We start from the raw sequence: 25348 nt of genomic DNA on the forward strand, positions 1-25348 counted from the left end.
ACTGAATCAGCACCAGTGCATGTGCTGCTGATAAACCTGATCAAAGGAAACCTGCTTCCCTCTGCTCTCATCTGGATCACCTCCAGACCAGCAGCAGCTGATCAAATCCCCTCTGAGTGTGTCCATCGAGTCACAGAGGTACGAGGGTTCAATGACCCCCAGAAGGAGGAGTACTTCAGTAAGAGGATCAGTGATCAGAACCTGGCCAATAAGATCACCACACACCTGAAGTCATCAAGAAGCCTCTACATCATGTGCCACATCCCAGTGTTCTGCTGGATTTCAGCTGCTGTTCTAGAGAGAATGTTGGGTGAAGCAGAGAGTGGAGAGATCCCCAAGACTCTGACTCAAATGTACACACACTTCCTCATCATTCAGACCAACATCATAAAAGAGAAGTACCTACAGAAGCAGGAGAGTGATGAAGAAATGGTTCTCAAACTGGGGAAACTGGCTTTCCAGCAGCTGGAGAAACAAAACCTGATCTTCTATGAGGAAGACCTGAGAGAGTGTGACATTGATGTGACAGAAGCAGCAGTGTATTCAGGTGTGTGTACGCAGGTCTTCAGAGAGGAGTTTGGGCTTAACAAGAGTAAAGTGTACTGCTTTGTTCATCTGAGCATTCAGGAACATCTCGCAGCTCTGTTTGTGCACCTGACCTTCATGAAGGAGCAGAGAAATGTTCTTAAACAAAATCAGGTCTGTAGGACACTTTCAGATGTTCACAGGAGTGCTGTAGATCAGGCTTTAAACAGTCAGACTGGACATCTGGATCTTTTCCTTTTCGCTTTCTTCTGGGTCTCTCACTCGAGTCCAATCAGAAACTTCTACATTCCTTAGTAACACAGACAGAAAGTAGCTCCCAGATCAAAGAGGAAACAGTTCAGTACATCAAGAAGAAGATCAGTGATGATCATTCTGCTGAGAAATCCATCAATCTGTTTCACTGTTTGAATGAACTGGGTGATGATTCTCTAGTGGAGGAAATCCAGCAGTATCTGAAATCTGGAGCACAAAGTGAACTTTCTCCTTCACAGTGGTCTGCTCTGGCGTTTGTGTTACTGACATCAGCACAGGATCTGGAGGAATTTGACCTGAATGAATACATCACTCCAGAAAAGATCAGAGATGAGATTCTTGTGAGAGTGATGCCTGTGATTGCAGCATCCAGAAAAGCAATGTAAGTGAAGCTGAATGAAATTGTTCTACTGTTACAGTGTTGAGAACAAATCAAAGATCTGAGCTGTTCAGATGAATCGAACTCTGCAGGACTCTTTAGACTTTTTCCTCCTCTTAGAAGCCTTTTAGATCAGACTCTCTTACTTTCCTATTTGGATTCCCGGATCTCATCATGCATGTTTATACTTTGTGTGTGTGAAGAAGTTCCTCAGCTAAAACTCTCACCAAGCCAAATCTGAACATCTCCGACTGTCAATTCTTATTATTCCAACATTTAATCATTGTGTTCAACTGATGTGTGTGATGTTGAAAGTGAGACGCTGCAGTGAAGCTTTGAGAACTTGTTTGATCTTCTGCATTTCTGTTTCATTATTTAATTTCATTATCTTTTATTTCCTTCTGTATCAGATGCAGTGAAATTACATGGAGAAGTGGAAAAGCTCTGAGCTCAGTGCTCAACTCAGAAACCTCCAGTCTGAGAGAACTGCATCTGACTGTCAACAAACTGGATCTGACTGGGAATAAACTAGAAGACTCAGGAGTGAAGCGTCTCTCTGCTCTACTAGAGAATACTGAGTGTAAAGTGAAAGATCTGAGGTAAGATCATCTCTCTGAGAAACACAAGAACTCACTAAAAGCTGCAGTGAATTGTTGTATACAGTGTTGTTTTTCAGGTGAAATTTGCTGTAGCAGTACAACATCCAAAACAAATCTATCAGTAATGAAACTTCTTAACTCCACTAATCAATTATGCACTGAGAATTAGATCCATGTGTGAATAAAAAAACTCCAGTTAAACAGAGAGAAAGAACCTGATTCATGACTTTAAACAGAAAGGAGCAATACCTTTACACCTCTTGTACACATAATGACAGGAATCTCAATCACAGCAATAATCATTGGTCAGGTTTAATATTATCTTGTGATTGGACAAGAGAAGGGAGACGGTCCACCATAACACACACATCATCTTCAAATCTTCATCATTGCTTTTTCAACCTGTTTCTAGACATCTTACCATATTATTCTTAATTGTCAGAGATTCCCCTCTGCTCCGTATGCAGAACGATAAAGGTTCTCACACCAACACTGCAGGAACGAGGGAAAATGCACAGGATGTGTAATGTGTAGAAACTGAGAGAGTGAATTGTTGATTTGCAGGTTGCGTGGTTGTGGAGTATCAGATGAAGGCTGTGCTGCTCTCGCTTCAGCTCTGAGATCAAACCCCTCACACCTGAGGGATCTGGATCTCTCTCTGAATAAAGTAGGAGAATCAGGAGTGAAGTGTCTCTCTGCTGTACTGGAGAATCCTCACTGTAAACTGGAGATACTGAGGTAAGATCATCTCTCTGAGAGTCACATGACCTGCTCCTCAGTAACACACATTCTCTAATAGTGAGACTGAAGCAGAGCTTTTAGGTTCAGCATCAATGTTCTGAGGAGGAACTTTATAGTTTTAGTTTTGTATTTTTGTTTGTTAGTTTAAATTAGTGTTGATTTAATTTTTATATTTTTATAATCCTGACTTTTTATTGACTTTTGTATTAAATTAATTGTTTTAGTTTCTAATATCTAATAAATGTACAAAAGTTTTTATATAAATGTGAATGTGACAAGGCAGAATAATGAAGAAAGAGAAGATGATGTAATATCTAACAAGCTACAAAAATCCCTCAGTGTAGAATTGAGCTGTTGTGACTTTTATTGCAGCTCAAAAATAAAATCAAACCTGCAGCATTGAATCTGTATTTCCTGTATTTTCTGAGTGTGATGGTCAGTGATGTGTGTGATGGTCAGTGATGAGTGTGATGGTCAGTGATTATTGTGAGGGTCAGTGATTAGTGTGATGGTCAGTGATGAGAGTTGTAGGGTCAGTGATGAAAGTGTTAGGGTCAGTGATGTGATTGTGATGGTCAGTGATGTGAGTGTGAGGGTCAGTGATGTGAGTGTGAGGGTCAGTGATGTGATTGTAATGGTCAGTAATGTGATTGTAATGGTCAGTGATGCGAGTGTGAGGGTCAGTGATGAGAGTGTTAGGGTCAGTGATGTGAGTGTGATGGTTAGTGACTAGTGTGATGGTTAGTGACTAGTGTGATGGTCAGTGACTAGTGTGATTGTCAGTGATGAGTGTGATGGTCAGTGATGTGATTGTAATGGTCAGTGATGTGAGTGTGAGGGTCAGAGTGATGAGGGTAATAGTCAGTGATGTGAGTTTGAGGGTCAGTGATGAGAGTGTGAGGGTCAGTGATGCAAGTGTGAGGGTCAGTGATGCGAGTGTGAGGGTCAGTGATGCGAGTGTGATGGTCAGTGATTGTGATGGTCAGTGATGAGAGTGTTAGGGTCAGTGATGAGTGTGATGGTCAGTGATGTGTGTGTGATGGTCAGTGATGAGAGTGTGATGGTCAGTGATTGTAATAGTCCGTGATGTGAGTGTGATGGTCAGTGATGTGAGTGTTAGGGTCAGTGATGAGAGTGTTCCGGTCAGTGATGAGAGTGTTTGGGTCAGTGATGTGAGTGTGATGGTCAGTGACTAGTGTGATGGTCAGTGATTAGTGTGATGGTCAGTGATGAGTGTGATGGTCAGTGATGAGTGTTAGGGTCAGTGATGTGAGTGTGATGGTTAGTGACTAGTGTGATGGTTAGTGACTAGTGTGATGGTCAGTGACTAGTGTGATTGTCAGTGATGAGTGTGATGGTCAGTGATGTGATTGTAATGGTCAGTGATGTGAGTGTGAGGGTCAGAGTGATGAGGGTAATAGTCAGTGATGTGAGTTTGAGGGTCAGTGATGAGAGTGTGAGGTCAGTGATGCAAGTGTGAGGGTCAGTGATGCGAGTGTGAGGGTCAGTGATGCGAGTGTGATGGTCAGTGATTGTGATGGTCAGTGATGAGTGTTAGGGTCAGTGATGAGTGTGATGGTCAGTGATGTGTGTGTGATGGTCAGTGATGAGAGTGTGATGGTCAGTGATTGTAATAGTCCGTGATGTGAGTGTGATGGTCAGTGATGTGAGTGTTAGGGTCAGTGATGAGAGTGTTCCGGTCAGTGATGAGAGTGTTTGGGTCAGTGATGTGAGTGTGATGGTCAGTGACTAGTGTGATGGTCAGTGATTAGTGTGATGGTCAGTGATGAGTGTGATGGTCAGTGATGAGTGTTAGGGTCAGTGATGAGTGTGATGGTTAGTGATGAGAGTGTTAGGGTCAGTGATGGGAGTGTTAGGGTCAGTGATGTGATTGTGATGGTCAGTGATGTGATTTTGATGGTCAGTGATGTGAGTGTGATGGTCAGTGATGTGAGTGTGATGGTCAGTGATGTGAGGTGATGGTCAGTGATGAGAGTGTTAGGGTCAGTGACGAGTGTGATGGTCAGTGACTAGTGTGATGGTCAGTGATGAGAGTCTGATGGTCAGTGACTAGTGTGATGGTCAGTGATGTGAGTGTGATGGTCAGTGATGTGTGTGATGGTCAGTGATGAGAGTGTGATGGTCAGTAAGTGTGATGGTCAGTGATTGTAATAGTCAGTGATGTGAGTGTAATGGTCAGTGATGTGAGTGTGATGGTCAGTGATGGTCAGTGAGTGTGATGGTCAGTGATGGTCAGTGAGTGTGATAGTCAGTGAGTGTGATGGTCAGTGAGTGTGATGGTCAGTGATTGTAATAGTCAGTGATGTGAGTGTGATGGTCAGTGATGAGTGTGTTGGTCAGTGATGTGAGTGTGATGGTCAGTGATGGTCAGTGAGTGTGATGGTCAGTGATGGTCAGTGAGTGTGATGGTCAGTGATGGTCAGTGAGTGTGATGGTCAGTGATGTGAGTGTGATGGTCAGTGATGTGAGTGTGATGGTCAGTGATGAGAGTGTGAGGGTCAGTGAGTGTGATGTCAGTAATATGTGTGTGTGATGGTCAGTGATGTGTGTGTGATGGTCAGTGATGAAAGTGTGATGGTCAGTGATTGTAATAGTCAGTGATGTGAGTGTGATGGTCAGTGATGAGAGTGTGATGGTCAGTGATGGAGTGTTAGGGTCAGTGATGTGAGTGTGATGGTCAGTGACTAGTGTGATGGTAAGTGATGAGAGTGTGATGTCAGTTATGTGTGTGTGATGGTCAGTGATGTGTGTGTGATGTTCAGTGATGTGTGTGTGATGGTCAGTGATGAGAGTGTGATGGTCAGTGATGTGTGTGTGATGGTCAGTGATGAGAGTGTGATGGTCAGTGATGAGAGTGTGATGGTCAGTGATTGTAATAGTCAGTGATGAGTGTGATGGTCAGTGATGTGAGTGTGATGGTCAGTGATGAGTGATGGTCAGTGATGAGAGTGTGATGGTCAGTGATGAGAGTGTGATGGTCAGTGATGAGAGTGTTAGGGTCAGTGACGAGTGTGATGGTCAGTGATGCGAGTGTGATGGTCAGTGATGTGAGTGTGATGGTCAGTGATGTGAGTGTGATGGTCAGTGATGTGTGTGTGATGGTCAGTGATGTGGGTGTGAGGGTTAGTGATTGTAATAGTGATGTGAGTGTGAGGGTCAGTGATGAGTGTAATAGTCAGTGATGCGAGTGTGATGGTCAGTGATGCAGTGTGAGGGTCATTGATGCGAATGTGCGGGTCAGTGATGTGAGTGTGATGGTCAGTGATGTGTGTGTGTGATGGTCAGTGATGTGAGTGTGAGGGTTAGTGATTGTAATAGTCAGTGATGTGAGTGTGAGGGTCAGTGATGAGTGTAATAGTCAGTGATGCGAGTGTGATGGTCAGTGATGCGAGTGTGAGGGTCAGTGATGAGTGTGATGGTCAGTGATGTGAGTGTGATGGTCAGTGATGTGAGTGTGAGGGTTAGTGATTGTAATAGTCAGTGATGTGAGTGTGAGGGTCAGTGATGAGTGTAATAGTCAGTGATGCGAGTGTGATGGTCAGTGATGCAAGTGTGAGGGTCAGTGATGCGAGTGTGAGGGTCAGTGATGCGAGTGTGAGGGTCAGTGATGAGTGTGATGGTCAGTGATGTGAGTGTGATGGTCAGTGATGAGTGTGTAATGGTCAGTAATGCAAGTGGTAAAGTTAGAAAAGAGAGAGAAATACCAGTAAGGGAAGCGAGGGAAGTGTTTTCCTCTCTATCAGCTCTCTATTATCTCTCTCTCTCTTTCTCATGGATATTCTGCAGGTGGGATCCCTGTGCGTAAATGAGATAACGGACAGAAAAAAAGAGAAATACTTCAAAAAGTAAAGGCTTTAAGAAACTGAGTATACACATAGTGACGAGGGCAATGAGGTGTATTGGGGCTTGTGATGGAAAGGAGGAAAAATCTTGAGTCATGGATCTAATATTAGTGCTGGAGTCGCCTTTCTGTTCTCACCTAATGTTAAAGCACAAATCTTCTCACAGCAAGGGGAAAAACTAGGTAGACTCTCATAGTGAGAGCTGAAATCAACCACTTCAATGTTTTGTTTGTAAATATTTCTGCTCCTAACACAGGGTCAGAAAGGGTGAAGCTTTTCTCTAAGTTAGGGAACGTTAGAGAAGAAAACACCAGTAGAGGGACTTTATTTTCTTGGGGGGAGACCACATGCTAAATCAGCAAGAGTAAGAACTAAATCCCTGAACTTCTCAGGCAGATGGAGAGAAAACAACCCACGAACCCGTCAGTACACGTGGGTGAGGCAGTGTTTCTGCAGCACGTTTAGACATGTTCTACATATCACACACACCATAAGAACACGCTCACACACTCTGATCTTCTCCCTACACCACTTTCAGACCATAAACTAATCCCAGTCGAGTGCACACTAATAACAAGAACACAGAAGTTCCTACTGGCATTTCAGTCATAAACTTTACAGAAAAAAACATTGTGTGAAAACTTCAAACACTTTTGGAAAGAATGGAAAAAAGAGAAGAAGAGGTTTGAATGTGTTGAATCTATGAGTCAGTGGTGGGAGATTGGGAATGTGCATGTAAAGTGTATTGAGGCTTAAAGCACTTCTGGACCTCGTTTTGGACACGGGCGTCTGCTCGATGCCGCACATGGAAATGTAAACACTTTGTTTATGGCCCCAAATATACAAAGAGCAGGAAAGATACTCAGCTACTACTGAACATTTTATTTTGGGAAGTGAAATGATCATATGATTGTGTAGAAAAGGAAGTGAAATGGAAAAGAATGTACTGAATTGATCCTGTTTTTAGGGGTTCAATACAAACACGAGTAAAAATCCAGTTCGTTTATCAGCAAATGTTCAGGAACATGGAAACTTTTCAGTGCAAATGGGGAATAAATGAATGTATTTGTGATGTTGATCTTCTGCATCTTAAAGTTTCAATTCAATCAAATGTTCCAACTTTTCTAAATCTTTTTTTCACTTTTAGCAATAAAGAGAGCTGAAAATAAAGAGCAATAAAGAGATCTAAACCTCCCCTCCATCCCTCCCTCCCTCCCTCTCCCCTCTCCCTCTCTTACAGTGGCCGAAAAGTGCAAAACACATTAACAAATCAGAAAACAAAATAACAAATCCGAAAACACAAGGACGATTCAGACAAAGAGGAAAAGGGAGGTATAGTTTGTGAATGAAACACTTACCGATCATTGGATGAGACACCTGTCATTCAACATATACAAGAAGTATGAGTCTTTTTTAATTTATTAATTTATTTATTTTATTAAGCAAATAGCCATATACAAACATGGCAATAACAAGTACAATTTACATTACAATACACAGAACAGGTGCAGGAAAATACAAATATATACACATATATTTAGGGAAAATAGGGAAAAAATAGATAGATAAATAAAATTTATAACAATAATAATAATAATAAAATTAAATAAAAAATGGATAAAAATAAACAGGGCTATTGTTTATTCTGTAAATCATATTTTTCTATAAAGGAAAAGATTCATTGCATTTTTTTTTATCACTTTAAGGGCTTTTGTGAAAGAAATAACCTCATTATAAAATGCAAAAAATTATTGGTTTCACTTTCAAATATTTTGATTTGTGTATATAAGATTTTCCCATCAGAAGTATTTTATTAACAAGAAAGTCATTTTTGTTATTGTTCATTACAAGTTACAAAGATACACATACAAAGATAATGTCCTTCACAGTGAAAGTTCTTAGATGGAGAACCTTTGGTTAAAGCCAGTTATGGATATCAGACCATAAAGCGTCTGAAGTAACAGTCTGCAGCAGGGAAAAGTTGGAACATATGTGTAAAAGTGTAGAAACTAATCTTTATGTGATGATATACTGCAGCATCTTCAACATCACTGCATATGAATGTCCTTCCTCAAAGTAGCTTTAAATTCATTCCAGTTTCTCCCTGATTCTGTTTACTTCTGTTATTTTCTTATATTTAAAGGTGCAATAATCCAAATAAAAACTAGTTTAAAGTAAACGGAGAACTTTACACATGTACAAGAAGCAAAGTTATGATTTCATACTTCCTGTATATGTTGAATGACAGGTGTCTCATCCAATGATCAGTAAGTGTTTCATTCACACACTATACCTTCCTTTTCCACTTTGTCTGAATTGTCTTTGTGTTTTAATTTTGTTTTTGCATTTGTTCGCGTTTTCTAATTTGTTTTCTGATTTGTTTGTGTTTTGCACTTTTCAGCCACCATACTATCTCCCTCTCTCTCTCTCTCTCTCTCCTCTCTCTCTCTCTCTCTCTCCTCTCTCTCTCTCCTCTCTCTCTCTCTCTCTCTCTCTCTTGCCTCCTCTCTCCCTCCCTCTCTCTCTCTCTCTCTCCTCTCTCTCTCTCTCTCTCTTGCCTCCCTCGCTCCCCTCTCTCTCTCTCTCTCTCTCTCTCTCCTCTCTCTCTCTCTCTCTCTCTCTCTCTCTCTCTCTCTCTCTCTCTCTCTCTTTTTCTAGTGGAAAGAACACACAGGATGTGTAATGTGTAGAAACTGAGAGAGTGAAGTGTGTGTCATTGTGTATCTGCAGGTTGTGGGATTGTGGAGTATCAGATGAAGGCTGTGCTGCTCTCGCTTCAGCTCTGAGATCAAACCCCTCACACCTGAGAGTACTAGATCTAACTAGGAATAAATTAGGAGACTCAGGAGTGAAGTGTCTCTCTGATCTGAAGGATGATGAACGTTACAAACTACAGACACTGGAGTGAGTAATAATCTGTTTTATATAAACACTGAATAATGTAATTATTAGTGTTATTTACTACATTAGTGTTATTTACTACATTTGAGTTATTTACTACATTAGCATTATTTATTAGATGATGATCATCTTTTATTGCCACAAATATTGGATTTCCTGTAAGCAGCTGGTTTCCTCACTCGGACAGACCTTTTATCTCTCCACCTCCACACCGTGTCTTCTATCATTCCTGTAAAATTCTCCTCAGCTTGTTCTTAAAGTCTGCACTTTAATATTCATGTAGAACAAGAGAGAAGCTCCACAGCAGTGATCTTTATTAAAAGCAGCAAAAACTCTACAGCCTGGGATTGGAGAAGTGCAGTGATGTGATGCAAATATCTGCTCATGTTCCTCTTCCATCTTCTGCACCTTCTCACTAAATGTTCTACCAAAGATATTATATAAGCATGAAGAAATGGAACACTGAATCAAATCCTGGTTTCCTTGAAGCAGAGATAATTACCTGCTGCTGATCATCAAACACCACCTTCTAGTTTTCTTTTACTGATTCACTTCTTTCTCTTCTAGTGTTTAATGGTGATGAACAATTGTGTGTGAAGACTCCAGTGTTCCTGCATTTCCGTGTCTGCAAACCGAGAACACGTTTATCTACAGGATCTGAGGAGTTGATGTGAAAAAGCCCAGAGCAGAAGGATCACAAAGCTCCTCCATCACATCTCATTCTGTGGACTCATGAAATGACTGATAGTTTTACTGCCCTCAAGAAGGCTCTACAGTCTGCTCCAGCTTTAGGTCTTCAGAATGATACTAAGCCTTTTCACCTTTTATGTGAAGAACGTGGTGGTACGGTTGTGGGGATTCTGGCCCAGGAACACAGTGACCGATATCTCCCTGTTGTGTATCTTTCTAAATCTTTACACAACATAACACAAGGCTTTCCCTCGTGTTTGCGTGCAGTAGCTGCTGCGGCTCTGATGGTCCGGGATGCTGAGAAAACGGTGCTGTCACATCCTCTGATACTGAACACCTCACATCAGCTAACAGCTATTTTACACAACCTCAACACACAACATATAACAGCACAACGTAGATCTGGTTATGAAACCACACTCTTAAAGACAGAAAACTTGACCATTAAGCCTCTTCTCAGCCACATTCAGCTGTAGTAGTGCTGCAGGATCTGCTAGACTTTATAGATTTAGATGGTTTTAACGAGGCACATGATTGCCTTAAACACATCGAACAAGAGACCTCTTGTAGGCCTGATCTTTTAGATACGGCCCTGGAAGAGGGGGATTGCCTATATGTAGATGGATCATTTTCAAAACCTTCTGATGTGTATTTATGTGGATATGCGGTTGTAAGATTACCTGATGAAATAGTTGAAGCTAAATCATTACCATACACATCTGCACACAGCTGCAGAGTTGGTGGCACTTACAAGAGCATATCAGTTGTCTGAAGGTAAAGTAGTGACTATATACACTGATTCTAAGTCTGCTTATGGTGTTGTGCATGATTTTGCAGAAACATGGAAGCAAAGAGACTTTAAAACAGCTGATGAAAAGACCATAGCACATTTTAATCTCATAGGCGACCTTTTAAATGCTGTTTAACTCCCTGCCAAAGTGGCCATAGTGAAAATTAAAGGACATGCCATAGGTGATTCAGAGGAAATTCAGGAAACATATTAGCGGATAAAGTAGCTAAGGAAGCAGCGAAACAACCAGTAGATTTGGACACAATACATACAAACCCTGAGATCTCGATGATGTCACATATCTCCAATATACCAGATATAGACCTAAAAAGACTTAAGAGTCAGCCTACTGAGGAGGACATCAAGTATTGGGCTAAACAATGTAAATCAGATTCTGCTGCTATCATTAGAGATGTAGATGGTAAAATTGCACTGTCTAAACAAGCTTTAATAGTGTTGGTGAAGCATAACCATGGGATGTCACACATTAGCATAGCTAAAGTCATACAGGCTATAAACACATTATACTGTATTGCTGATGTAGCTAAAACCAGAGGTGGCAAAAGTACACACATCCTTTACTTAAGTAGAAGTGCGGATACTCATGTACTTCAGTAAAAAGTAGTTATTACTTCTACCTGTTTTAGTGTCACGCTGGTAACTGAACCTCACATCATATTAATATTAGGGCTGTCAATCAAATTAAATATTTAATTACACATTTCTATCTGTTCTAAATGTGCCATATATTAATACTTCCTGCTTTTAATACTTTAAGCAACATGGACATTGAGAAATATGGATGCAACACAAAGCATGAAGACAAAAAATTCTTGTAAATGTTTTAAAGTAATAATCATGGTTTAAATGACGTAAATCATCAGGACACCAAACAGAACCTTTGCTATGTTTCCACACGGACAATTAATGAGGTGATACCAGAGAAACTGCACCACTTCAAGTCAAGAAGCTTTTATCATAATCATACTGATTTATGGTATGTAATGGTTTTATAAGATTTATGGTATAAATCATAGCAATTACATAATCAGAGAATATTTTTATTCGATGTGAATGTGGTTTATGTAAAAGACATGTTATTTATAAATATATAAACACATATATTTATTATGTCTGTGAGGTAAATATTCACTGATATTCAGGTTGTTTTATTGATGTTTGTGAAAAGAGATGACATGGCAGAGAGCGCCCCCTGTAGGTTTACTTTATTTTACAAAAACAGCGTTTTGTTGTTATGAATACAAATAAAATTAGACATTTTAAAGATTTGAATGATGTTTTGTTTTTATCTGTACGATCGATAAAAACAGTAATTTAAGTTCGTTTCTCCATTATGAGTGAAAAACCCACAAAACACCATCCAGAGGGTTAATTGTGTGAATCATTGTGGATTTGGTGTTTGATTTGAGACTTAAATAAAACAAATGTTTACTGATTACAAATAGGTGGAGTTTGTTTATTTATTTATTTTATTTCTAAGTAAAGAAAGGATGTTGTGAATAAATGTATGATTTGCTGAAGATTTTTTTTTTTTGCTGAAGGTCTTTTATATTTAGTTATTTATATGTGTAAGCCAACTTTAGAATCTAACAGAGTGATCATGGTGAACAGTTTTCTCTCATGTTCTTTCAGTATCATTTACATTGCAACAAAGCTCCTCCTCATGGGCGCAGTTCAGAAAAAAAATACAGCCAAGAAATTAAACACCTGTTAGAAGTAGGACTCAAACCCATGCCAGCAGAGAAGCCTGCGACCTGAACGCAGCACCTTCAACCGCTTGACCACCCTGACTGAGGGCTGTTTGGCTTTTTGCCTTGGTGACCATGTCTAGGTCATTTGGTGAACATGCAAACTTCTGAGACGTATTTTGTTCTGTGGGGTTTATTAAAAAGCTGCAGCTACAGTGTTAAAGAGCTGTGTTCTGGTGGAGTTTTCCATTGATCACTTGTAAGAAACAAGACCACAAACATAGTGAGCAGGATTTAAACCTGCACAGGGAGACCCCCATGGATTTCTACCCCAACACCTTAACCACTTAACCATGAATACTGAAGCTGCAAACTGATGTCTGCACACGCATCAATGAGTCTTAGTCCCAGCACTTCTCAGCTTCTGTTAGGGTCCATGCTCAGGCAGAGAAGGCAGTGTAGGTGGATGTGGCAGTAGTGTACCATAATTGTTGATGTTACTAACACTAGTATTCAATCCAGTGTTGTAAAATGAAGACTAGAATCGAATGAGGTGAACAGTTTTCACTCATCTTGTGGCAAACAGAGACTCAAAACTACTCATAAACATTTGAAACCAGTGCAAGAAAACAAATGATTTGTTTATTTCAATATCAGAACCAACTTCCATGGAATTCAGGAGCAAATGAATATTATTCCGGTAGCAGGACCATGCTCAGAGTATTAGTGAGATGAGTCTGTGCTGTGTTCTGTGTTTTTCTATTTTCCACACCCAGTGTTTTCTCTGTTTCTGGCTCACTGCTGTCATATACAGGTAAAGGTGGAGTCACATGGGAATTGTAATTGGTGGCTAAAACAAAAAAAGGGACCAATTAAAAGCAAGAACCTAACCTTAACTTTTTGTTAACAATCTTTACACTCGAACATTAAAGGCAGTAACAACTTTAACCTCTGATCCTAGCTACTCTACCCTGCTTTGACTTGTTTTCCCCTTCTTTGTCTGCACGGTTCCAATTAGAGGTTTAAGAAAAAGCAGAAGCACATAAAGCAACAATGGAGTTTAGAATAGCTGTGTGTAAGATGAAACTCGAGGTAAATCGAGAAGTCTGATTAAGGCAAGGAAAATTATAAGTGAATAATCTCTTCAATGTCTGGCTCACTTGGCTAACCTGTCTTCCTCTTCTTTGCCACCATCCTCTCTGCCTGCAGCTTCTGTAAGGCCTTTCCCTATGCCTCGGCCTGCTTGCTCGTCCCATCCACACTTGCTTTTTTTTGTCGGTAAACACATTGTTTTGGTTCACTTCTGTGAAAGTGAATTAGACATTTATTTTAGTGTTTTCCCTGCGTATAGCTATAGAATTAAATTGGCCTAAACATGTTGTCTTCAGTAGAAAAGCTCAGAAAATGTGCTATTTATTGTCCTTTGAGGACTCTGGGCTTAGAGAATGAGTGCTTATGAGTTGGTCTCTGAAGCCTACAGGTAAAGGTTCAGGAATATTAGAACATGTCCTATAAAGAGTCTTGAGAGAATTTGTCTACCTAATCGTGTTGTGGTCTACAGTTTCCTCTGTTTAAGAAGCTGCTATACTCTCAGATCAGTTTGTATTGACTTTTAAGAATGTATTCAAGCAGACCACATTAATCTCCCACCATTTCAACGCATGTGATTTCAATAACAAGATCACTTGAAATAGTCTTTGAATTTCTCAGACATTCGAGTTGCCTCTTTGGTCTCATTTGTGTAACCATATCACCATCTAGTAGCATGTTTTGGACTGCTGGTTTTCAGCAAACAATTGCTCACTGTTAACTGTCCCTGACTTATTTACTTCTTTCTCTGTTTTGGTTTGTCTTTCAACTGGGTTATCATTTTTGTTCTCACTGAAGTATTTCTTCATGAATGTGGTATTCCTTTTATATTGTCTTCCATCTAAATCTTCAATGGTCACAGAATTCCTTTTTCTGGACATGATAGTTTATGGATTGGGTTGAATTTGGTTGTTAGTTTTATTTTAAACGTTTGCTGTCTGACCAGGAATTGATCTCCCACTTCTTTGCCCCATGGTGGTGATCAGCATACAGCTTGGTTTTCCCTTACTGCTCAGCATCATGGTCCTTTATCTCCTGGTCATTGTGTGGCATGGAAAAATCCTGCGGTTTTCCCTCTGATTTTCCCATTAAAAAGTAGTTCCAACAATTGGTAATGCAATGTGTGTGTCCCTCAAGACTAACTGTCTGAACATACATAACTCATTTGCAAAGGGAGCGTATGACTTGGATTCATTGAAACAACGAGTATGTATTGCCTGTCTGACTTTTAAAAAATTTATCATCTGTTGCTAAAGCTTCCTCCACAGTTTTTGTCCTAAGTGCCCTTGGGGTAGTGCTCACAGCCACAGTTCTCACATTCTTCTGCTTAATGCTTGTGTGCGTCGTCCCTTGTTTCCAAAGACCAGATATGAGAGTGGTTCTGCTGTGTTTTAATCACCGGGAACATAAACACAAAAATCAAATAGTTGTAGTCTTAACACCCACCTTTGATGCGAGCACATGGTTTTGACCGCAGGCCATAGATAGCTTCAAGCGGTTTATGATCCGTGATCAAGTTAAACTTTTGTTCATATATGTGTAGATGGAGTCTCTATGCCCATACTAATGAAAATGCTAAGTGCTCTGTTTAGGAGTATTTTTGCTTATTTTCAATTAAGCTGCCACTGACTTTGCATGTAGGGACATTCTCTCCATTCTGTTCTTGAATCAACATGGCTCCGATGCCTACCAGACTTGCATCCGCCATAAACTTGGTTGGTGCCGCCTTGTCAAAATTAAGCTACCGTAATTTCCGCACTATTATGCGCACCCATATATAAGCCGCTGAATTTGACAAAGATTTTTATTTTAAACATAAATAAGCCGCACTGGTCTACACTGAAACTAATGAACTTTACACAGGCTTTAACGAAAGACAATGTCTGTTACACGGTGTAACGGGTGAAATATGTTGTGGCTCCTTTAAGAGCAGAGCGGCATTTTGGGAATAGCCTGCCGCCGCATTTTTCCGCTATTACTGCATGTGTGCAGGACCGAGGAATATGTCCATATTATTTTCTGATGCTCATTTCTAAGTTTATTTGACTAACCCGTAACGCTGTTGCCAAGAAAAATAAAAAAAAGCACTTATGATTTCTGTTGCAACTGGAGTTAGTGAGCTCTCCCTTCACCCAGACTCAACGCGTTACAACATCTTGTATCTAAACAGTAGCCTACCAAGTAAGTCATTGTTCACTGTCTTCCTCCTTCCTTTCACAACTATTTATCTCGGGAGTTTATCTTTAGGCATCCTCGTGCGTTTAAAAATGATAACAGATGGAAGTTTTTTCTCCCGAAGCCATGCAGCTGAGAACACAGGTGAGGTGCATTTTTTTTTTTCTCCCCGTTTCCGTTCGGAAATTCCATTTATCTAATGTTTTGGGGTTCAGTTTTTTGGCTTGAAGTTTGTGAAACTGGGAAAACCCAGGAAAAATCCATAAATTAGCTTCATTCTTTAAGCCGCAGGGTTTAAAATGTGGGGGGAAAGTAGCGGCTTATAGTCTGAAAAATACGGTAGTTTTAAGTGCTTTAAGGCTGGAAAATGCCATCAAGTGTCAAACGGCAATTCACAAGTCTCTGATCATGCGTCTCCTGGAAAGAAGCAATACTGATACTGCTCGCTGGCTGATAAAATTTAGAATATCAGTCTCTTGTATCGATATGTACCGTTGTGTACAGCAAATGTAGTAATACCTCCAGACTGTAACATAAGCATTAATTGGTGGTAAGCCCATTTGAGATCATGCTTAGTAAAAACAGAGGAGGCATTTGTGAAGGAGTTTTCTTCAGTTGGAATTGGTTATTAACAACGGATTATTACTTTATTTGCCTGCTGCATATCTAAACATAGTCTAATAACATTGTCAGGCTTGGGAACAATCGTCACCGGGTTGACCCATGGAGTGGCACCAGTAAAAGGTTCAATGGGGTCCAGCTCTAGACGCTGCTGAATTTTACATTCTACTGCTCATCTCAAGTGGAATGGAATTCAGCATATTGGTTGGGCTACTGGAGTCACAGCACCATCAATGTTTAAACTTATCTGCTCTGTGTTAATCTGTCCATAACTGGGAACTAATTGTAGCTATGTTTGTAGCTCCCAGTTTAGCAGTGTTCTCTCTGCCCATTAGTGGCTCTCCTTTTTCTTTGATTACAATGAATTTTTATGTTGCTTTTCAGGTGAGATCTTGTCACCGTTGTCAATTGAATGAAACCCCTTCAAGACTGTTGAGCCAGTCTTGCATTCAATGAAGGTAAAGCTTACAATGTTTTTGCACACTGAGACTAACAAGCTAGTTTCAAGCGTGTGTGCAGTTTTAGCAGCATTTGACTGATGCTAATTCTGTGCCATGCAAGTGAAAGAAGCTCGGGAGGTCCTTGGTTCGGATTTAATTGGACCGCTGCCAGAAAAAGCACGCAGCAACAAGTATGTCCTTACCATGAGCGACCTGTTCACCAACTGGGTGATTGCAGAACACATGCAATCAAAGACAGTGGCTGAGGTGTCTGCAATAATAACCACAAAGTTGTACTCGTTTAGCACACTTAGAAAAATAATCACAGACCGATGGAAGGAGTTTGTTAACAAGGTAAAGTTTTGTAAAGTTTTTTGTAAACATTTTTTCACTATTTTACTCTCAACATATGTTGTTGTCTACATTTACTCCAGTCTTGCAAATGTAACTGATGATTCCTCTGCAGCTCAATGAAAGCATTTTCAGTACACTAAACATAAATCATGCTGCCCCATGCATCCCCAGACCAATGGGCAGGGAACTATTTGGATGTTCATTTTCAGAATACTGAACATAAATCATGCTTTTCCAGTGCTTCCCATCCCCAGACCAATGGGCAGGGAACTCTTTGGATGCTCTTTGGACAGGGAACTCCTGTAAATTTTATTGTTGTTTTTACATTTGTTCATTAACTTTATAAATGCATTGATGTGCACAGGATGAAAGGACAAATCAAAACATTAAGCGTTCCCTCAGGAAGTATGTGAATGACAACCACAATGACTGGGACCTCCACCTTCCTACTGTGGTGTATGGAATCAACACTGCAAAGCAGCTTGTGTCTTAACATGCTAACTTATTATATCTACAGTTAATTGTCAATGGTAAAACAATTGGTGAATTTATTAAATAGTTAACGTCAAAGGTGGAGTTTTTCCCTTTTAATACAAACTAAATAGTTAATGGTATGCTTTCTTTGTAATCAGTACTCCTAAACACAGTCCTTAATTCCTCCTCTTCCATCGACACCCACGTCTGCCAGAGTTCATGAATGCCTGTCTCATGGGATTTTTAAGATGCTGACCCAGATGATGACATTGACACCAGAATCCATGAGATGAAACGTCTTAATGAAACAGTTTGTATTTGAAAATATAAGGTACATGAAGTAGCGACTTACTTCCTGAATTAGACCTTGGCTTATCTGTGTATGATTCTACTTTATATGTAACTTTAAGCCCTTGTTTTATCTTTGTTACACTGTATACCTCCAATTTTCTGCCTAAATCGATACCAACACCAGTACCTCATTGATCCACGTTGGCCAGACTGAGACTCCATTGATCACGTTTTTAATTATGCGTACTCTTCTTATTTGTAGGTTCCTAGCAACATAGAGAGAGCACAGAGCATGCAGCAGAAGTCATTCCAAAATCGCAAGCACAAGTTTGTGCGAGTATGTTCAGTTCAGGCTGGTAATGATGTTCTGGACCAACTAAAAGGAGGTTTCTTCAGGATCACTGTTACTCAATGTTTAAATGCCTGAGATCATCCATATGCTTCTTCAGGTGCCAAGTGGAAGAAGGACTTGGGCCCTGTTCAAGATGACCTGGTAAGCGTGTCTATTCTTTTTCATATTTAATTCGTAACTATTAATTAATCATATCGAATGTTCTTTATTTTTAGTTAAAGTACATGTTGGATGAAAATCGTCTACCAGGAGAACTGATGGTAAAGCACGAGAAGAGTTCTGGAGCCTGGGTTTTAAACAAGTTCATGGATTCTAATGTGTGTATGTGTAATGTGTTAGTCTGCTACACAAAAACACACAAATTCCCGTATAATGCATTTTGTAACACAAAGCAGCTTTCACAATGATGTCATCGTTCTGCAATTCATTTCAGATCAGAAATGCTCTTAAGATTTTGGAAGCAGCTGCACAAAGAAATGTATTTTATACTTTTATATCTTCTTTAAAAATAGATATTTTGATGCATGCATATTTCAGAATGTACAATGTTCTTTCCATAAGGGAAAAAATGTTCACATTGTGGACCTATATGTTGTTCCCACCTTAAAAGATGATGTGGATCCAGTGCATTTTTTGCTTGAAAGTTCTTTTTTTTGCTCTCCTGTACTAATTAACTGAGAAAGAGCTCTATTGGGAACATGCACAAAAGTATATGTTTTTTGTGCATGCATATTATTTTGTACTAATACTATTAGGAAAACACGAGGTCCAGGGATATCCTACTGTTTCCAGCTTGGAGCAGGCAGCCAGGAGAACCTGATCACTATCTGCTCTGTGTTCAGTTTCTTTTAGTTTTAATATTTTCAAATTCAATAGGGAGCTTTACTAAGTTTTATTTTCATGGATATTAATAAAATACCCATTGCAAGTTTAGTTGGTAGCTAAGAGGGAGACTTTATCTAGATTCTCTTCGCCCTGATGGTTTTTGAGATGAGTAATACAGAACCATATTTAGATAGAGACAAAAGATCATTAATTTACTAGCTTTGTTCAGGCATGTTGTTCAGTTACACTTAAGGAGCCTCGTTCTCTGGCCTTCAAGTTTGCATAGGAGCCTCGTTCTCAGGCTACAGAACTGGTCTTTAATCACATATTACATGTATTTATTTTGTTTTCTTTTGAATACCAGACACATTGCAGACTTCATTGACCCAGGCTCCTGGGCCCGGTTTTTCAAAAGGTTTAATCCGGATAAAATTGATCCGGATTTAGTAATCCTTTTTTTTTGCGATCCGTGATAACGTAATCCAGCTTACTTCTTGAGCCAGTTTTTCAAAGCAACATCGGATTCAATCAATCTGATCTGGATAGGAACTTTTCAGGATCACCAAATGTGGATAACCAGTGCTCAAACAGGATAGGAAATCACAATGTAGAACTATAGATATGTAAAGAGCAACAAGTAGAATAGCCAGTGTGGGGTCAATATAAGTTCATTATTATTTGAAACACACATTTAAAATAAACTAAAAACAAGAAAAACCCCACCCCATCCTCTTCCAGCAGGCCGCTCATCTGAGACATACAACACAAACACTGTACAATGAGGATATGTATAACAAGTTTCAAATATAGATGTATTGAATAAAAAAAAAGACTTAATGTCAAATACTCCACAATAATTTCAGACTTCCTCATCTGATGTGGAGAGACCAGCTTGTCTGAGCGTAGCCTTTAGGAGGCGGATCTCAAGTCTGGCCTTGGTTTGTGCAGTTTGGTCAGAGTCAGTTGTTCCTCTGCCAGATGAAGCTGTGCTTCTGCCCTTTCAGTCTCTTTTTGCAGAAGTGCCTTGTAATCATCATCTTTGTTTGATGAAGGGCGCTTCAAGCCTTTGCTCTGAGATCCTGTGGCAACTACCACTGGCTCAACCAATGAGGATCCAGCTTCTTCCTCAGGAACAGAGCTGAGATTCAATATAAATACGCTGACTGGATCAGCCTCAGGAGGAACTGGCAGATTCTCCTCCTCCTCCTTAATCCAAGGCTCGCCATCCCCTACAACACCTTGAATACCATGGAGAGCTTGCGACTTCTCACCTCCAATGATGTCGAGGACCACATCTGTGTAATCTCCCCTCTTAAATGGCTTGTTGCCTGTTTGTGTTTTTTTGGCTTCAGCATGGTCCTTTGTTGCCCTGGCTTTAAGATTCTTCCACCGCAATTTGATTTGGTCTGTGGTCCTCCTCTGGCCAGACTCTATGGCATTCACATTTTCTGGGATTAAAATCCAAACATCATTTTTCTTTTTGTTGGTATCCTTAGCAGAATTAAAACTTCCCACTATTGTTCCATAATGGCACCGAACACCCTCTAGTAGTGCATTGGTTTCAGCAGTAGTGAAGTTACAGCTTCTTGAGTCCATGGTTCCATTGCTTTACTATAGTTAACATTGTTCATCAATTATAGGCCTTGGGTCCAATTGCCTCAATTGAACACAAGCCAAAACTAATCAGTTGTAATAGGTGTGTCTAAAAAGACCAACTACACAGCCATATAAATCAGCCTTTCTCAGAGGATTCACAGAGAGACAGTGAAATGACAGGTGTTGTCCACCGCCACCACAACTTTGCCAGGAGAGGATACCGTCAAAGGGTGTATGTTGAACGTACCAAGCCACTGGAGCAATACACCACTGAGGAGCTGTATGTCCGGTTTCGCTTTGGGAAGACTGATATAGAGTACCTTGTGAACCTTCTCAGGCCAAAACTTCAACACAGAACCCAAAGGAGTCACAGTCTGTCTGTGGAAGACCAGATCCTCATTGCTCTCCGATTTTATGCATGTGGGACTTTCTATCAGGTTGTTGGTGACTATATGAGAGTGGTGAAATCAGCTGTGTGTGATTTGGTGAGAGATATGTCAATCGCACTGGCCAGCCTGGTCAATGAATTTGTTTCTTTTTCAAAGGACAACCAGATTGCCCAGGCTAAGCGCAGCTTTTTTCTTTTGGGAAATATGCCCAATACTATTGGAGCAATCGACTGCACACGTGCATATACAAGCACCTCGTGAGAATGAATGGGAGTTTATAAACAGAAAGGGGAGGCACAGCATCAATGTCCAACTTGTGTGTGATGCTGACCTCATCATCACCAACTGCGTTGTCAAGTGGCCTGGGTCTGTCCATGATGCACGCATCCTGAGGGAGAGCGCTCTATATAGAGACCTCCAAACCAACCGACCGGATGGCATAATATTAGGAGACAGTGCCTACCTACTCCTACCATGGCTGATGACTCCTTTTCTAACAGCAAATACACCGGTGCAGGCACACTTCAACACTGCTCATTGCAGAGCAAGATGTGCAATTGAGCGTTTAAATGGAGTTCTTAAGAGGCGCTTTGCATGCCTTAACTATCTGAGAGCGGAACCACAGAAAGCATGCAACATAACCCTTGCCTGTATTGTCCTGCACAACATCGCTACTAAGCGCAATGTCCCTCTCTGTGTTGACAATGATGCACCTGAGCCCCTTGGAGACCCTAACCAACCTTCTGCATTCTGCCAGAACGAGCAAACAGGACGTGCAACAAGGGACGCAATAGTTAGACACTATTTCTGATTTGGAATTGCTTTGGATTTAAAAAATCAGTGATTGCCATGCTTTGCATTTTTGGGGTTATTCTGTAATCATTGCATGTATCACTAATAAATATTCTAAAAACAAAAATATTTTCGATTGTGATGAATATATATTTATCAATTAGTGACAGAATAAAATTTATTGTTTTTTGTCAATTTTGAGAGCTGTTTGGGGGATTATTGTATTTCTACTTTGCTGTAGGCCTATACTGAAAGGCTGAATACGTTAAAGCCTACCTAATCACTGTAGCCTGACGGATGAACAAATAAAATTAAAACCTTTTGAATAACTAGGATATCTTGTAAGATACTGCATGATCCAAATATAGTATTATTTGATACATTTTTTAAGTTTTCATTACATTTTGGGCATGGAATCCACGCTGAATCCACCCTTCTGATGGGATCAGTTTAATCCAGATTTTTTGGATCAAAGTGATCCAAATCCTACAAAAAAGTTCTGAAAAACCCAAACTAAAGGTTTGATCCGGATCAAAACTAAGATTGGATTACATGATCTAATCCGATAATGTAATCCGTTTTTTTCTTTTGAAAAACCCATTTTCAAGATTTGATCCAATCCGTTATCCAAAATCCTAGTGGATTACTTTTGAAAAACGAGGCCCTGGACAGAGAAAACAGGAAAATACCTTGAGGTTAGTTTTAAATAATAAAATTGTGTAAAGCTTTAAGTCTATAGCAGGTGTCTCCAATCGAGCTCCCCTCCTGCAGACTTCAGTTCCAACCAGCTCCAACACACCTGTCTGTAATTATCAAACACTGAACACCATTAGCTGCTTCAGCTGTGCTTGATTGGGGTTGGAGCTAAAATCTACTGGACAGTAGCTCACCAGGAGCAGGGTTCAAGACCCCTGGTATATATGGATGCAGCTTTAAACAAGCTAACAGTTGCGTTTAAAACTAACTGTGGATGCACTTTCTTTTTCCAGTGTTTTCCTTAAATATAATTTACAGCAATAATCTACAATTGCTAATGGACAGGTTCCCAGGCGTGAAGCAGTGATGGATTTGCTAGGATCGATTCCCGAGCATGAAGTAATCCATTGTGTTTTATTAGAAGCTCACAGAAAGGACATGATGAAAACTTGCCACAGTTCACTTGGATGGGAAAGAATGTAAATTGTTAGTCTGTGTTCCTTTGCTACAACTGTGCTTTAACCCAGTGAATTCACAAACCTAAAAACAACAAGTGCAGAAACGAGGGTGGATGTGCTGTGGTACAGTCTATATAAAAGCTGTGTACATAATTCAATTCAATTCAATTCAATTTTATTTGTATAGCACTTTTAACAATGAACATTGTCTCAAAGCAGCTTTACACAGATAATGTGGTGATTAAACGTAAATATGTTCTTTGTAAGTATGTTTGTCCCTGATGAGCATCTGTGGCAAGGAAAAACTCCCCGAGATGGCATAAGAAAGAAACCTTGAGAGGAACCAGACTCAAGAGGGAACCCATCCTCATCTGGGTTGCACCAAATGTCCATTTGAAGCAGATATACAATGTTGCGGGTTACAGTGATGATGATCAGAAGCAAACTGCACTCCCGAGTCAGTGCAGCAGACCGCCGACACCAACTACAGTCCAATCCGTCCTCAAAGCACCCGTTCTACTCCGGAATTACATGGAACCACCCAAGGTGTTGATGAGAGACCGTCCCAAGCTGCACAGAAGTGTGAAGATCCACGGAGGGGAGAGGGGCAGGAACAGTGGTCACTGGAACCTCAGGCGCATGTTTAACTCGACCGAGAGAGAGAGAGAGAGAGAGAGAGAGAGAGAGAGAGAGAGGGTGACGGGAAGAGAAGGATATGGATTATTAAGTGTCCCTATTGGTGTATGAAAGTTAATGTCACTGTGCAGTTTGGACTCCGGCAAGACTCGCTATGGCAGCATAACTAAAAGGGAGAACCAGAATGTAACACAGACATGAGGGATCTCTGGGATAAGAGACGACCCACCACACCACCGTCAACAAACCCGAGTGAACGTGTGAATGTGAGGGGACAACAGCATACAAATATACCAGTTCACCAAACACTCTATAGCCATGCTCCCACCAGATCTGAGCCTTTACCTAAGAAAAACCTAATGATAAAAGGCTTGACTAAATAAATAAGTTTTCAACCTCGACTGAACACTGAGACTGTGTCCAAGTCCCGAACACTGGTTGGAAGGCTGTTCCATAACTGTGGGGCTTTATAAGAGAAAGATCTGCCCCCTGCTGTAGTCTTCATTATTTGAGGAACCAACAGATAGCCAGCACCTTTTGATCTGAATAGGCATGGAGGATCATACTGGTACAGAAGTTTACTCAGATACTGAGGTGCGAGACCGTTAAGTGCTTTATACGTCAGTAGTAATATTTTATAATCAATGCGAGATTTGATTGGGAGCCAGTGTAGACTGATTAAAACAGGGGTGATGTGGTCATATTTCCTAGATCTAGTGAGGACTCTTGCTGCTGCATTCTGAACTAACTGAAGCTTATTTATGCACTTACTCGCACACCCAGACAGTAAAGCGTTACAGTAGTCTAATCTAGAAGTAACAAAAGCATGAACTAGTTTTTCTGCATCCTGTAACGACATCATATTTCTAATTTTAGCAATATTTCTAAGGTGAAAGAAGGCGATCCTGGTAATATTATTCACGTGAGACTCGGGTCAATAATCACACCAAGGTCTTTGACAGCCGTACATGCTAAAACAGAAACACCATCTAGAGATGCTACGTAATCGGAAAGTTTACTTCTAGCTGGTCCTAGTAAAAGTACTTCCGTCTTATCTGAGTTGAGCAGAAGAAAGTTATTAAGCATCCACTGTCTAATGTCCTTTACACACTTCTCCACATTGTTAAGCTGATCTAGCTCATCTGGCTTTGCTGAAATATACAGCTGTGTGTCATCAGCATAGCAATGGAAGCGAATCCCATGTTTATGAATGATTTCACCAAGAGGCAGCATATATAAAGAGAAAAGCAGTGGGCCTAAGACAGATCCTTGAGGAACACCAAACTTTACCTCATAGAGTGTGGAGAACTCACCATTTACCAACTGATAGCGATCAGTCAAATAAGACCTGAGCCAAGAGAGAGCTGTTCCCTTTATTCCTACAACGTTCTCAAGTCTAGCAAGCAGTATAGTGTGATCAATGGTGTCAAAAGCTGCACTAAGGTCGAGCTAAACAAGTAAGGAGACAAAACCCTGATCAGAGGCCAATAACAGGTCATTTACCACCTTAACTAGCGCCGTCTCTGTGCTATGATGAGGCCGAAATCCTGACTGATACATTTCAAAAATGGTATTCATAAGTAGGTGTGAGCATAACTGCTGTGCTACAACCTTTTCTAAAATTTTAGATATAAAGGGGAGATTTGATATTGGTCTGTAGTTGGACAACTGACATGGGTCAAGGTCAGGT

General features: G+C 40.3%; 2 protein-coding genes and 1 pseudogene across 3 annotated transcripts in view; all 3 read left to right on the plus strand.

Annotated features, from left to right (window-relative positions):
• The window catches only part of LOC124377359 (NACHT, LRR and PYD domains-containing protein 12-like), an 839056-nt gene that overhangs the window by 284246 nt on the left and 529462 nt on the right, over positions 1-25348 (plus strand). The window lies entirely within an intron of this gene.
• On the plus strand, positions 1053-9886 carry LOC124376829 (NACHT, LRR and PYD domains-containing protein 12-like). 2 transcript variants are annotated; one of them, XM_046836119.1, is made up of 5 exons: positions 1053-1180; positions 1582-1776; positions 2341-2514; positions 9111-9284; positions 9849-9886. In XM_046836119.1, the coding sequence occupies exons 1-5, from the start codon at positions 1149-1151 to the stop codon at positions 9853-9855; spliced, it is 582 nt and encodes a 193-aa protein (XP_046692075.1). In that variant the 5' UTR covers positions 1053-1148; the 3' UTR covers positions 9856-9886. The 2 variants fall into 2 exon arrangements, with proteins under 2 accessions (XP_046692075.1, XP_046692074.1); XM_046836118.1 differs by lacking the exon at positions 9849-9886 and adding an exon at positions 9565-9700.
• On the plus strand, positions 20861-21887 carry LOC124376804 (annotated as a pseudogene).

The sequence above is a fragment of the Silurus meridionalis genome, chromosome 23, assembly GCF_014805685.1.
Source record: "Silurus meridionalis isolate SWU-2019-XX chromosome 23, ASM1480568v1, whole genome shotgun sequence".
NCBI lineage: Eukaryota > Metazoa > Chordata > Actinopteri > Siluriformes > Siluridae > Silurus > Silurus meridionalis.

Coding starts and splice junctions, on each gene's coding strand:
- LOC124376829 (XM_046836118.1), top strand. CDS start 1,149: ATGCCTGTGATTGCAGCATCCAGAAAAGCAAT. Junction 1,181..1,581: donor GCAGCATCCAGAAAAGCAAT/GTAAGTGAAGCT, acceptor TATTTCCTTCTG/TATCAGATGCAGTGAAATTA. Junction 2,515..9,110: donor TGTAAACTGGAGATACTGAG/GTAAGATCATCT, acceptor GTGTATCTGCAG/GTTGTGGGATTGTGGAGTAT.